Here is a 13,146-nt window from a genome sequence, read left to right on the forward strand (position 1 = left end):
TCTGAGCAATATAGTTAAGCCATCATAAGGGCTTGTCTACACTGACAGAGCTGCACCAGTGCAGCTGCAGAGCTGTAGCTCCTAGTGAAGATGCTACCTAGGCTGACAGGACAGGTTCTTTTGTTGGTGTAGGTACTCTGCCCAGTCTGCACTACAGTGCTAGGTCAATGGAAAGCAGTTGACCTCGACCTAACTATGTAAGTGTCTACAGTAAAATTTCGCTCCTGCCGACATAACTGTCCCTGCTACATCGACTTAATAACTCCATCTCCATGAGAGAACATAAGAACATAAGAACATAAGAAAGGCCGTACCGGGTCAGACCAAAGGTCCATCTAGCCCAGTATCTGTCTACCAACAGTGGCCAATGCCAGGTGCCCCTGAGGGAGTGAACCTAACAGGCAATGATCAAGTGATCTCTCTCCTGCCATCCATCTCCATCCTCTGACGAACAGAGGCTAGGGACACCATTCTTACCCATCCTGGCTAATAGACATTTATGGACTTAGCCACCATGAATTTATCCAGTCCCCTTTTAAACATTGTTATAGTCCTAGCCTTCACAACCTCCTCAGGTAAGGAGTTCCACAAGTTGACTGTGCGCTGCGTGAAGAAGAACTTCCTTTTATTTGTTTTAAACCTGCTGCCTATTAATTTCATTTGGTGACCCCTAGTTCTTGTATTATGGGAATAAGTAAATAACTTTTCCTTATCCACTTTCTCAACATCACTCATGATTTTATCTATCTCTATCATGTCCCCCCTTAGTCTTCTCTTTTCCAAACTGAAGAGTCCTAGCCTCTTTAATCTTTCCTCATATGGGACCCTCTCTAAACCCCTAATCATTTTAGTTGCCCTTTTCTGAACCTTTTCTAGTGCTAGAATATCTTTTTTAAGGTGAGGAGACCACATCTGTACACAGTATTCGAGATGTGGGCGTACCATGGATTTATATAAGGGCAATAATATATTCTCAGTCTTATTCTCTATCCTCTTTTTAATGATTCCTAACATCCTGTTTGCTTTTTTGACCGCCTCTGCACACTGCGTGGACATCTTCAGAGAACTATCCACGATAACTCCAAGATCTTTTTCCTGACTCATTGTAGCTAAATTAGCCCCCATCATGTTGTATGTATAGTTGGGGTTATTTTTTCCAATGTGCATTACTTTACATTTATCCACATTAAATTTCATTTGCCATTTTGTTGCCCAATCACTTAGTTTTGTGAGATCTTTTTGAAGTTCTTCACAATCTGCTTTGGTCTTAACTATCTTGAGTAGTTTAGTATCATCTGCAAACTTTGCCACCTCACTGTTTACCCCTTTCTCCAGATCATTTATGAATAAATTGAATAGGATTGGTCCTAGGACTGACCCTTGGGAACACCACTAGTTACCCTCTCCATTCTGAGAATTTACCATTAATTCCTACCCTTTGTTCCCTGTCCTTTAACCAGTTCTCAATCCATGAAAGGACCTTTCCTTTTATCCCATGACAGCTTAATTTACGTAAGAGCCTTTGGTGAGGGACCTTGTCAAAGGCTTTCTGGAAATCTAAGTACACTATGTCCACCGGATCCCCCTTGTCCACATGTTTGTCGACCCCTTCAAAGAACTCTAATAGATTAGTAAGACACGATTTCCCTTTACAGAAACCATGTTGACTATTGCTCAAGAGTTTATGTTTTTCTATGTGTCTGACAATTTTATTCTTTACTATTGTTTCAACTAATTTGCCCAGTACCGACGTTAGACTTACCGGTCTGTAATTGCTGGGATCACCCCTAGAGCCCTTTTTAAATATTGGCATTACATTAGCTAACTTCCAGTCATTGGGTACCAAAGCTGATTTAAAGGACAGGTTAAAGGAGAGGTGTAGAGTCAATGTCAATGTAGTTAGATCGATGCCATATCAATGTAGGTACTGCGTTGATTACATGGACTGCTACTGGCTTTGAGAAGCCATCCCACAATGCTCCACACTGACAGTACAATCAGTGCAAGCGCTCTTGGTGAGGATGCACATTGCACAGACTCAAGGAGCAAAGAGTAGACATGCACAACCGATGTAATCACTGAGGTGGCTTTATGCTGACGAAAATCAGGTCAACTTAATTTTGTAGTGTAGTCATGCCCTGATGGGTGGTACCTATATCAACAGGTGATGACCTCCTGTCAACATAGCGCTACCTGAACTGGGGATAGGTCAGTATAACTGCGTTGCTCAGGGGTGTGGATTTTCCACAGCTGCAGCTTTCCAAATGTAGAGGAGCCCTCAGAGTGTCATAGCTAAATACAAGGTGGAAGATATTGTTTAGCATAAGTGGTTAAACCCACTGACATCACAGGACAAAAAGGGTGGGTTATTGGGTTACAGATTGCTGTAATAATCTACAACGCCAGTGTCTTTATTAAAGCCATGATTTTTACTGTGCAGGAAAGTTAAGAATTTAGGATCCCAGTCTCAACTTTTGAAAGTGTGATTCCATTATCAAACAACTTTCAAAACATTGAAATCCTCCACAAAGAATTACATTTCTCCACCCAGCTCCATTTAATATGATGTTTTAAAGTAATTCTGGTTCAGATTTGGGTCCAGGTTGCACCCCTTGCTAATCTGAGTAGGGGCCACTTTGCAAATGACAGACTAGTGCCATCGATTGTGACCTTTTCCCTTTCTTTCTCACCATGAAGGTGAATAACACCAGGGCCCACTTACCCATCTCCCTGAACAATGGGGCCCTTCGGCTCTATCAGAGTGGCACCTCCCTCGTCCTCCGCACCGACTTCAACCTCAGAGTGTCTTATGACTGGAACAACCACCTAAGTGTCACTGTCCCCAGGGTCTTCTCCAACAGCCTGTGCGGCCTGTGCGGCAACTATAATGGGGACCCCTCTGATGACTTCCGGACCCCGGATGGGGACCTGGCTCCCAGTGTCGCTGCCTTGGGGAAAAGCTGGGCAGTGGAATATGAGGATCAGTTTTGCTGGCACGATTGCATTGGAGTTTGCAGACCCTGTGACCCCAGCATAGCCAGAAAGTACAAGGAGGAGGCCTTGTGCGGCCTGATAACCAAAGTCTCTGATGGTCCCTTCAGCCAGTGCCACAGCAAGGTGGATCCTACAGTCTACTTCGACAATTGCGTGTACGATCTGTGCCACAACGATGGCTACAGGAAGGCCCTGTGTGAGGCCCTGAAGGCCTATGCGGACGCCTGCCAGCTGGAGGGAGTCAGGATTGGGGAATGGAGGCAGCTGGCCAGATGCTGTGAGTACAGATTTGTATGCCAAGGTGTATGGTCTGCTGGTTAGACTGGGAAGCCTGGGGCTCAGCACTCTTGAGTTCTAGCCCTGGTTTTGGGAGAGGGCATGATCGAGTGGTTTGGGATTGAGCAGTGATTGGGAAACATAGGCGTGCGCACGGGGTGTGCCGGGTGTGCCCAGGCATGCCCTAATGCCCGCGGGCTGGATCTGGATCCGGTCCCTCAAAGCTTTGGATCTGGCCCACGGGATTTGCCCCCTCAGAAGCGGCCAGCACAGCACCACATCCCTGCGGGGGGTGGGAGGGGAGGCAGAGGGCTCCGTGCGTTGCTCCAAGCACCACCCTCTGCAGCTCCCATTGGCCAGGAACGGGGATTCGCGGCCAATGGGAGTTTCGGGGGCGGTACCTGGAGGCGTGGCAAAGGCAGCGCACGGAGCACCGTGCCTGCCACCCCCCCCCCGGGGCCACGCAGGGACATGGTGAGTGGCGCAGCGTGAGGCCAGAGCAGGCAGGCAGCGAGTGCGCCACTGCAGGTAAGCGGCACCGGGCCAGAGCCCAACCCCTCCTGCACCCCACCCCACAACTCCCTGCCCTGAGGCCCCTGCCTGCACCTCGCACACCAACCCCCTGCCCTGAGCCCCCTTTTGCACCCCGCCCCCAACTCCCTGCCTTGAGCCCCCTGCTGCACCCTACACCCCTCCTGCACCCCAAATCCCTGTCCTGAGCCCCTGCCTGCTCCCTACCGCACCCCAACTCCCTGCCTTAATCCCCCTGCCTGCACCCCAACCCCTACACTGAGCCCCCTCCTGCACTCCGCACCCTCCTGCACCCCAAGCCCCTTCATACACCCGACACCCTCCTCTGCCCCAATCCCTTGCCCTGAGCCCTTCCTACACACCACACCCCTCCCACACCCTGCACTCCAACCTTTATGATGTTCACCTTTAAAAAATAAAGAAACAAAATTCCTGGGAGCACACCTAATGAAATGTGCTGCGCATGCCTATGTTGGCAAATCAGGACGCCTGGGTTCTATTGTACCCACAGTATTTGTCTGTCTGTGGGATTGCTAATGTGCCTATCACTTTGAGAATCTGACATCCACTGATAACACATGGATGGTTGGGTTAAAATGACGCCTGTTTTAAGTTAGTCTTCCTACCATGAACCTGATCTGGTAAGGTGCTAATCACCTCCTGCAGTGTGCTGAGCACCTCACCTCCTGTTCAAGTCACTGGGATTCGAGGGCTCTCAGGGCCCCACAAGATACATCATCCTCTGCCTATTTTAAATACTGCTTTTGCATGGAGAGAACTGGCTGCTAAATCTGTGGGTCCTTCACTCCCCAGCCATGGAGTGCCCCCTGGAGAACAGCCAGTACCAGCTCTGTGGAACAGCCTGCCCAGCCACATGTGTGGACCAGTCAGCCCCCAGCAGCTGCCAAGACCCCTGCGTGGAAAGCTGCCAGTGCAAGGATGGTTTTGTGCTGAGCCAGGGAAAATGCATCCCCAAGAGCAACTGTGGATGCCTGTTTGAGGGGCCCTATGCCCCCAGTGAGAGTTTCTGGGTCGATGAGGCATGTGGAACACGGTGCATATGCAATGCAGCCACTAGACAAGTTGAATGCGTGGCCGCTACGTGCAAACATTCAGATTGGTGCAGGCTAGTGAAGGGCGTACGGGGCTGTTACCCTCCAGCTATGCCACCTGCTCTGTGACAAGGAATCTGCACTATGCCACCTTTGATGGACAGAGATATGACTTCCAAGGCACTTGCCGCTACCAGCTCACAGCTCTGTGCGAGAAGGCAGAGGGACTGGTGGACTTTGAAGTCAACTTCCAGGAAAACAATACTGCTCCTGTACAGATCAAGGTTTATCAGACCAACCTCAGGATCAGCAATCAATTCCCTGGGAAAGTCCTGGTGAGTTTCTCAAATTGTCTCTAATCTCTCTAAAGCTTTTGGGGAAAGTCACCTGTGTGATCCAGAAAAGTTGCAGACAATGCATGGAAGGATTTTGAAATATAGGGTGAATTTTAACCACATTCTTCTATAAACAGGGAGCCAATGGAGAAATTTAAGGATTGGGGTGATGCCGTTACACTTCGGATGTGTGAGAAGGTGTCTGAATCATAGAATTGTAGGACTGGAAAGTACCACGGGAGGTCATGTAGTCAAGTTCTCTGCACTCATAGCAAGATTAAGTATTATCTAGACCATCCCTGACAGGTGTTTGTCTAACCTGCTCTTAAAAATCTCCAATGACGGATATTCCACAACCTGCCTACGCAATTTATTTCAGTGATTAACCACACTGACAGTTAGGAAGTTTTTCCTAAGGTCCAGCCTAAACCTCCCTTGCTGCAATTTATGCCCACTGCTTCTTTTCCTGTCCTCAGAGGTTAAGGAGAAAATGTTTTCACCCTCCTCCTTGAAACAACCTTTTATATACTTGAAAACTGCCATCATGTCCCCACTCAGTCTTCTCTTCTCCAGACTAAACAAACCCATTTTTTTCAAATCTTTCCTCATAGGTCATGTTTTCTAGACCTTTAATCATGTTTGTTGCTCTTCTCTGAACTTTCTCCAATTTGTCTACATCTTTCCTGAAATGTGGCGCTGAGAACGGACACAATACTCCAACTGAGTCCTAATCTGTGCAGAGTAGACCAGAAGAATCACTTTTTGTGCATTGCTTACAACACTCCTGCTAATATATCCTAGAATGATGTTTGCTTTTTTTTTGCAACAGTGTTACACTGTTCAGTAATATTTAGCTTGCGATCCCGTTTGACCCCAAATCCCTTTCACAGTACTCCTTCCTAGGCAGTCATTTTCCATTCTCTATGTGTGCAACTGATTGTTCTTTCCTAAGTGGAGCACTTTGCATTTGTTACACTTACTCCTGGGGAAATTCTCGCATAATTGTGTATTTACCCACATCAAAAACATTTTGCCTAAGAAGTGCTGCAGGTCTGCCTTTTTCCCACCAGAGGCCGCTGTGGCGCCAGAACAGACAGCTGCTTTATGCCCGCTGTTCTAGCGCCACAGCGGCCTCTGGTGTGCAAAAGGCAGAATTGCAGCACTTCTTAGGCAAAACGTATTTTATGCGCGAAAATACTAAATTCTATGCCCAGTGATGCAGAATTCCCCCATGAGCAGCACCTTGCCCGTGGAGCCAGTTTAGGACAGAGTGGGACACACAGGGCTGCTGGGGGTCACAGACAGGGGTTCAGAATGACCTGGGGGGGGACAGACTGGAGCATGGGCTCAGGAGCTAGTTGGGTGACAGCAGTGAGCCTGGAGATTGGGGAAGGGGGCTGCAGAGACCCGTGGGGATGAGGGGTGTGGGGACAGGGGCAGATGTGCCTGACTGAATGGGAGAGGCTTGGGGTCATCCAAGGTCTTATCATAGAATCTCAGGGTTGGAAGGGACCTCAGGAGGTCATCTAGTCCAATCCCCTGCTCAAAGCAGGACCAAACCCAACTAAATCATCCCAGCCAGGGCTTTGTCAAGCCTGACCTTAAAAACCTCTAAGGAAGGAGATTCCACCACCTCCCTAGGTAACCCATTCCAGTGCTTCACCACCCTACTAGTGAAAAAGTTTTTCCTAATATCCAACCTAAACCTCCCCCTCTGCAACTTGAGACCATTACTCCTTGTTCTGTCATCTTCTACCACTGAGAAGTCATGAAGTCATCTTCTGTCTTCATGGGGGAGGCTTCCCAACACCCTAACAATCCCATGCCCCACAAAGAAAAACCTCCCATCCACACCCAACACCCTCTAGGATCACTCCTAGGCTCCTTCTCACTCCCTGAGGTCCTCAGTTCGTTACCCCTGACACCCCAAGCTTTTGCACTGCTTTTGACAGGTGCAGAAAATACTGTTCTGTATTGTAATTTAAATGAATTACACAAAGTTCTGTATGAATATGCCTAGTAAAGAATCTATTTGTCAAAAAAATTTACCAGAATCTTCTTTTAGCACTTTCAATCCCTCCCAACTTGGTATCGTTTGCAAACTTTATAAGTGTACTCTCTATGCCATTATCTAAATCACTGATGAAGATATTGAATAGAACCAGACCCCAAACTGATCCTTGCAAGATCCCCCTTGATATGCCCTTCCAGGTTGACTGTGATCCACTGATAACTATTCTCTGGGAACGGTTTTCCAACCAGTTATGCACCTACCTTATAGTAGCTCCATCTAGGTTGTATTTTCCTAGTTTATTTGAGAAAGTCATGTGAGACAGTATCAAAAGCCTTACTAAAGTCAAGATATATCACATCTACCTCTTCCTCCCATCCACAAGTGTCCACACTTTCACAGTGTGCTCTCATCCCCAATGGGGCACCTCCTTGTGGCTGCAACTTGGAATTAGCTCTGCCTTTCTGAAGCCCCTTCCTGCGAGTGCTCACTCTATGACACTCTCTCTCTACCCAGACTCGATGGCTCCCTCCTTGTGGCTTGGCCTCCGGAAAGGTCACTGTAGTTTCTCCTTTCTGGGAGGTTTGTGTACCAAGTGTCACCAACTGTCCCAGGCAGTTTTCCAATTCACTGCCCCTCAATGGTGCCACATCCCGAGTGGCTGGCAGGGGAACATGGGCTCACTCTCATCTTGGGTTCCAGCCCACGGACCCTAAAAACAGCAGCTAAGGTCTATCCTGTCCCATGCCTTGTTTCTGTTTCCTTGGATTACTTCCTACGTTGCCTCTATCAGTCTCCTTCTCTACCCTTTTCCGGGTACACCCTTCCCTCCTGACCAAGCCTCCCCTCTCCCTAGCCTCAGAGAGTGACTGCAGACCTCCCCCCTGCATCTCCCTTCTGCCCTTAGCTACCTTGCTTTATACCAGCCCGACCTGTTCCTGTTCAGGTGAGCTTCATCCTTTAATTAGTTTTCATTGCTCCCTGGCTCCTCCTCCAGGTGCCTCTTAGATGGTTAATTGGTCCATCTAACCATCTTAAACTTTTCAAGGGCAGGTGTGGGGTTTGCATTCCTCACAGTGTCAATAGCATCCAGCAGAGGTGTGAACCTGGGGAGCTGGGGGACAGAGAAGAGGGACCTGCAAAAGCTAATGCCAGGGGAAATTCAAGTCTGGTTAGACCTGGGATTTGATGAAGATTTGAACAGAGATGGATTATTATTGTAATCATGAGCCAGAGCTCAATGCTGGGGTGAGAGGTTCCACCACAGGCGAGCGATGTTTCATATCCCATGTGTCTTGCTTTAACAGGTGAACAGTTTCCTGATGAATCTTCCCTTCAACCTCGATGATAAGAAAATCACTGTGTATAGAAACGGCTGGGCCACAGTGATCCAGGCAGACTTTGGCCTCACAGTTACCTTTGCCGGGTGGTCAGGACGCACCACGGTCACTCTGCCAGTCACCTACGCAGGAGCCGTGTGTGGTCTGTGTGGCAACTTCAACAGTGACAGGGAGGACGACATGTTCATGAGGGATGGCACGCTGGCACCAAGCCCAGTCAGCTTTGGCCAGAGCTGGAAGGTGGGCAACCTCCCGGGATGCTCTGCAATAGCGATACCACCATGCGCAAGTGTAGAGGCTATTGAAAAACAACAACGAGGTAGCAGAGGGCAGTGTGGGCTCATCCTCCACAAGCGTGGCCCTTTCAGAGGATGTCACAGCAAAGTGGACCCCAATGGATACTTCATAGACTGCGTGTATGGCTATTGCGTCCTCAGTGAGCGGGAGAGTAACGTGTGCCAGGCCGTTGCTGGCTATGCTGAGGCATGTCAGGAAGCTGGAGCTACGGTGCATCCCTGGAGGACTACGAAATTCTGCTGTGAGTCCCCCATGTTCACCGCTGCCTGCCCCATGGGGATCACTCTTCGAAGCTGGCTGGTAGATGTTGGTTTAAATGCTGAGCTCATCAAGTGATGTAGAACATTTTTTAATTTTCAGAGGAGCCCAAAGTATGGGTACAGCACAGGCAGTGGCTGTAGAAGCTGCCCCCATCACGGTGCCCTATCAATATGCTGCACCCCAGGCCAAAGAGGCACTGTCTAGACATAGACTTTAAGGTCAGAAGGGACAATTATGATCATCTAGTCTGACCTCCTGCACAATGCAGGCCACAGAATCTCACCCACCCACTCCTGGAACAAACTCCTAACCTATGTCTGAGTTATTGAAGTCCCCAAGTCATGGTTTAAAGACCTCAAGGTGCAGAGAATCCTCCAGCAAGTGACCTGTGCCCCATGCTGTAGAGGAAGGTGAAACCCCCCCAGGCTTCGACCAATCTGCCCCGGAGGAAAATTCCTTCCCGACCCCAAATATGGCGATCAGTTAAAGCCTGAGCATGTGGGCAAGACTCAGCAGCCAGCAACCAGGAAATAATTCTCTGTAGTAACTCAGATCCCACCCCATCTAACATCCCATCACAGACTACTAGGCATATTTACCTGCTAATAATCAAAGATGAATTAATTTCCAAAATTAGGCTATCCCATAATACCATCCCCTCCATAAACTTATCAAGCTTAGTCTTAAAGCCAGATATGTCTTTTGCCCCCACTACTTCCCTTGGAAGGCTGTTCCAGAACTTCACTCCTCCAATGGTTAGATACGTTCATCTAATTTTAAGTCTAAACTTCCTAGTGTCCAGTTTATATCCATTTGTTCTTGTGTCCACATTGGTACTAAGCTTAAATAATTCCTCTTCCTCCCTAATATTTATCCCTCTGATATATTTATAAAGAGCAATCATATCCCCCCTCAGCCTTCTTTTGGTTAGGCTAAACAAGCCAAGCTCTTTGAGCCTCCTTTCATAAGACAGATTTTCCATTCCTCGGATCATCCTAGTAGCCCTTCTCTGAACCTGTTCCAGTTTGAATTCATCCTTCTTAAACATGGGATACCAGAACTGCACACAATATTCCAGATGAGGTCTCACTAGTGCCTTGTATAACGGTACTAACACCTCCTTATCTTTACTGGAAATACCTCGCTTGATGCATCCTAAAATCGCATTAGCTTTTTTAACGGCCATATCACATTGGCAGCTCATAATCATCCTGTGATCAACTAATACTCCGAGGTCCTTCTCCTCTGTTACTTACAATTGACGTGTCCCCAATTTATAACCAAAATTCTTATTATTAATCCCTAAATGCATGACCTTGCACTTTTCACTATTAAATTTCATCCTATTACTATTACTCCAGTTTACAAGGTCATCCAGATCTTCCTGTATGATATCCCGGTCCTTCTCTGTGTTACCAATACCTCCCAGCTTTGTGTCATCCACAAACTTTATTAGCACATTCTCACTTTTCATGCCAAGGTCAGTAATAAAAAGATTAAATATGATTGGTCCCAAAACCAATCCCTGAGGAACTCCACTAGTAACCTCCTTCCAGCCTGACAGTTCACCTTTCAGTATGACCCATTGTAGTCTTCCCTTTAACCAGTTCCTTATCCACCTTTCAATTTTCATATTTATTCCCCATCTTTTCCAATTTAACTAATAATTCCTCATGTGGAACCGTATCAAATGCCTTACTGAAATTGAGGTAAATTAGATCCGCTGCGTTTCCTTTGTCTAAAAAATCTGTTACCTTCTCAAAGAAAGAGATCAGATTTGTTTGGCATGATCTACCTTTTGTAAAACCATGTTGTATTTTGTCCCAATTACCATTGACCTCAATGTCCTTAACTACTTTCTCCTTCAAAATTTTTTCAAGACCTTGCCTACTACAGATGTCAAACTCAGGGCCACCCAGAGGGGGGGGCAAGAGGGGCAATTTGCCCCAGGCCCCGAGCCCCACAGGGGCCCCAACGAGAGTTTTTCGGGGCCCCTGGAGCGGGGTCCCTCACTCGCTCCGGGGGGCCCGGAAAACTCTTGCGGGGCCGGGCGCAGGAGCTTCTTCGCTCCCGGTCTTCGCCGGAGGGGGGTCCTTCCGCTCCGGGATGGAACGACCCCCCCGCCGGCGAATTACCACCAAAGACGGAGCGGGACCCACCGCCGAAGTTCAGCTCGGTCTTCGGCGGTAATTCGGCGGCAGGGGGCCCTTCCATTCCGGGACCCGCCGCCGACGTCCCCCGACCCCCCGCGGGGGGGCCCCCCCACCGCCGAATTACCGCCGAAGACCGGGCTGCACTTCGGCGGCGGGTCCGGCTTTGGCGGTAATTCGGCGGCGGGGGGGCCCCCACCGCGGGTCTTCAGGGCACTTCGGCGGTGGGTCCCGGAACCGAAGGGTCCCCCCCGCCGCCGAAGACCCCGGGCCCCCGGAATCCTCTGGGCGGCCCTGGTCAAACTAACAGGCCTGTAGTTACCCGGATCACCTTTTTTCCCTTTCTTAAAAATAGGAACTATGTTAGCAATTCTCCAGTCATACGGTACAAACCCTGAGTTTACTGATTTATTAAAAATTCTTGCTAATGGGCTTGCAATTTCATGTGCCAGTTCCTTTAATATTCTTGGATGAAGATTATTTGGGCCCTCCAATTTTGTCCCATTAAGCTGTTTGAATTCGGCTTCTACCTCGGATATGGTAATATCTACCTCCATATCCTCATTCCCATTTGTCATCCTACCATTATCCCTAAGCTCCTCATTAGCCTCATTAAAGATTGAGGCAAAGTATTTATTTAGATATTGGGCCGTGCCTAGATTATCCTTAACCTCCACTCCATCCTCAGTGTTTAAGGGTCCCACTTCATAGAATCATAGAATATCAGGGTTGGAAAGGACCTCAGGAGGTCATCTAGTCCAATTCCTTGCTCAAAGCAGGACCAATTCCCAACTAAATAATCCCAGCCAGGGCTTTGTCAAGCCTGACCTTAAAAACCTCTAAGGAAGGAGATTCCACCACCTCCCTAGGGAACCCATTCCAGTGCTTCACCACCCTCCTTGTGAAAAAGTTTTTCCTAATATCCAACCTAAACCTCTCCCACTGCAACTTGAGACCATTACTCCTTGTTCTGTCATCTGCTACCACTGAGAACAGTCTAGATCCAGCCTCTTTGGAACCCCCCTTTCAGGTAGTTGAAAGCAGCTATCAAATCCGCCCCCATTCTTCTCTTCTGCAGACTAAACAATCCCAGTTCCCTCAGCCTCTCCTCATAAGTTATGTGCTCCAGACCCCTAATCATTTTTGTTGCCTTCCGCTGGACTCCTTCCAATTTTTCCACATCCTTCTTGTAGTATGGGGCCCAAAACTGGACACAGAACTCCAGATGAGGCCTCACCAATGTTGCATAGAGGGGAATGATAACGTCCCTTGATCTGCTGGCAATGCACCCACTTATACAGCCCAAAATGCCGTTAGCCTTCTTGGCAACAAGGGCATACTGCTCACTCATATCCAGCTTCTTGTCCACTGTAACCCCTAGGTCCTTTTCTTCAGAACTGCTGCCTAGCCATTCGGTCCCTAGTCTGTAGCAGTTCATAGGATTCTTCTGTCCTAAGTGCAGGACTCTGCACTTGTCCTTGTTGTCCTTCTTCTTTCTTTGTTTTCTTCTTATTTATATGGCTACAGAACCTTTTACTATTGGTTTTAATTCCCTTTGCAAGGTCCAACTCTACATGGCTTTTGGCCTTTCTCACTTTATCCCTACATGTTCTGACCTCAATAAAGTAGCTTTCCTTGCTAATCCCGCCCATCTTCCACTCCTTGTAGGCTTTCTGCTTTTTCTTAATCACCTCTCTGAGATGCTTGCTCATCCAGCTTGGTCTACAACTCCTGCCTATGAGTTTTTTCTCCTTTCTTGAGATACAGGCTTCTGATAGTTTCTACAACTTTGACTCGAAGTAATTCCAGGCCTTCTCCGACTTTAGATCCACAAGTTCTTCAGTCCAATCCACTTCCCTAACTAATTTCCTTAATTCTTTAAAGTTTGCCCTTTTGAAA

At 48.0% G+C, this 13,146-nt stretch overlaps 1 protein-coding gene across 1 annotated transcript in view; it reads left to right on the forward strand.

The window, feature by feature from the left end:
• LOC120390523 (IgGFc-binding protein-like) overlaps positions 1-13,146 on the forward strand; it is a gene marked incomplete at its 3' end in the record, with an annotated part of 98,340 nt that overhangs the window by 20,093 nt on the left and 65,101 nt on the right. Inside the window, exons 14-17 of the mRNA XM_039513253.1 lie at positions 2,698-3,271; positions 4,615-4,855; positions 4,963-5,188; positions 8,507-9,077. Coding sequence (XP_039369187.1) covers positions 2,698-3,271; positions 4,615-4,855; positions 4,963-5,188; positions 8,507-9,077 — 1,612 coding nt within the window. The remainder of the gene's footprint in view (positions 1-2,697; positions 3,272-4,614; positions 4,856-4,962; positions 5,189-8,506; positions 9,078-13,146) is intronic.

The sequence above is a fragment of the Mauremys reevesii genome, linkage group 24, assembly GCF_016161935.1.
Source record: "Mauremys reevesii isolate NIE-2019 linkage group 24, ASM1616193v1, whole genome shotgun sequence".
In the NCBI taxonomy this organism is placed as follows: Eukaryota; Metazoa; Chordata; order Testudines; family Geoemydidae; genus Mauremys; species Mauremys reevesii.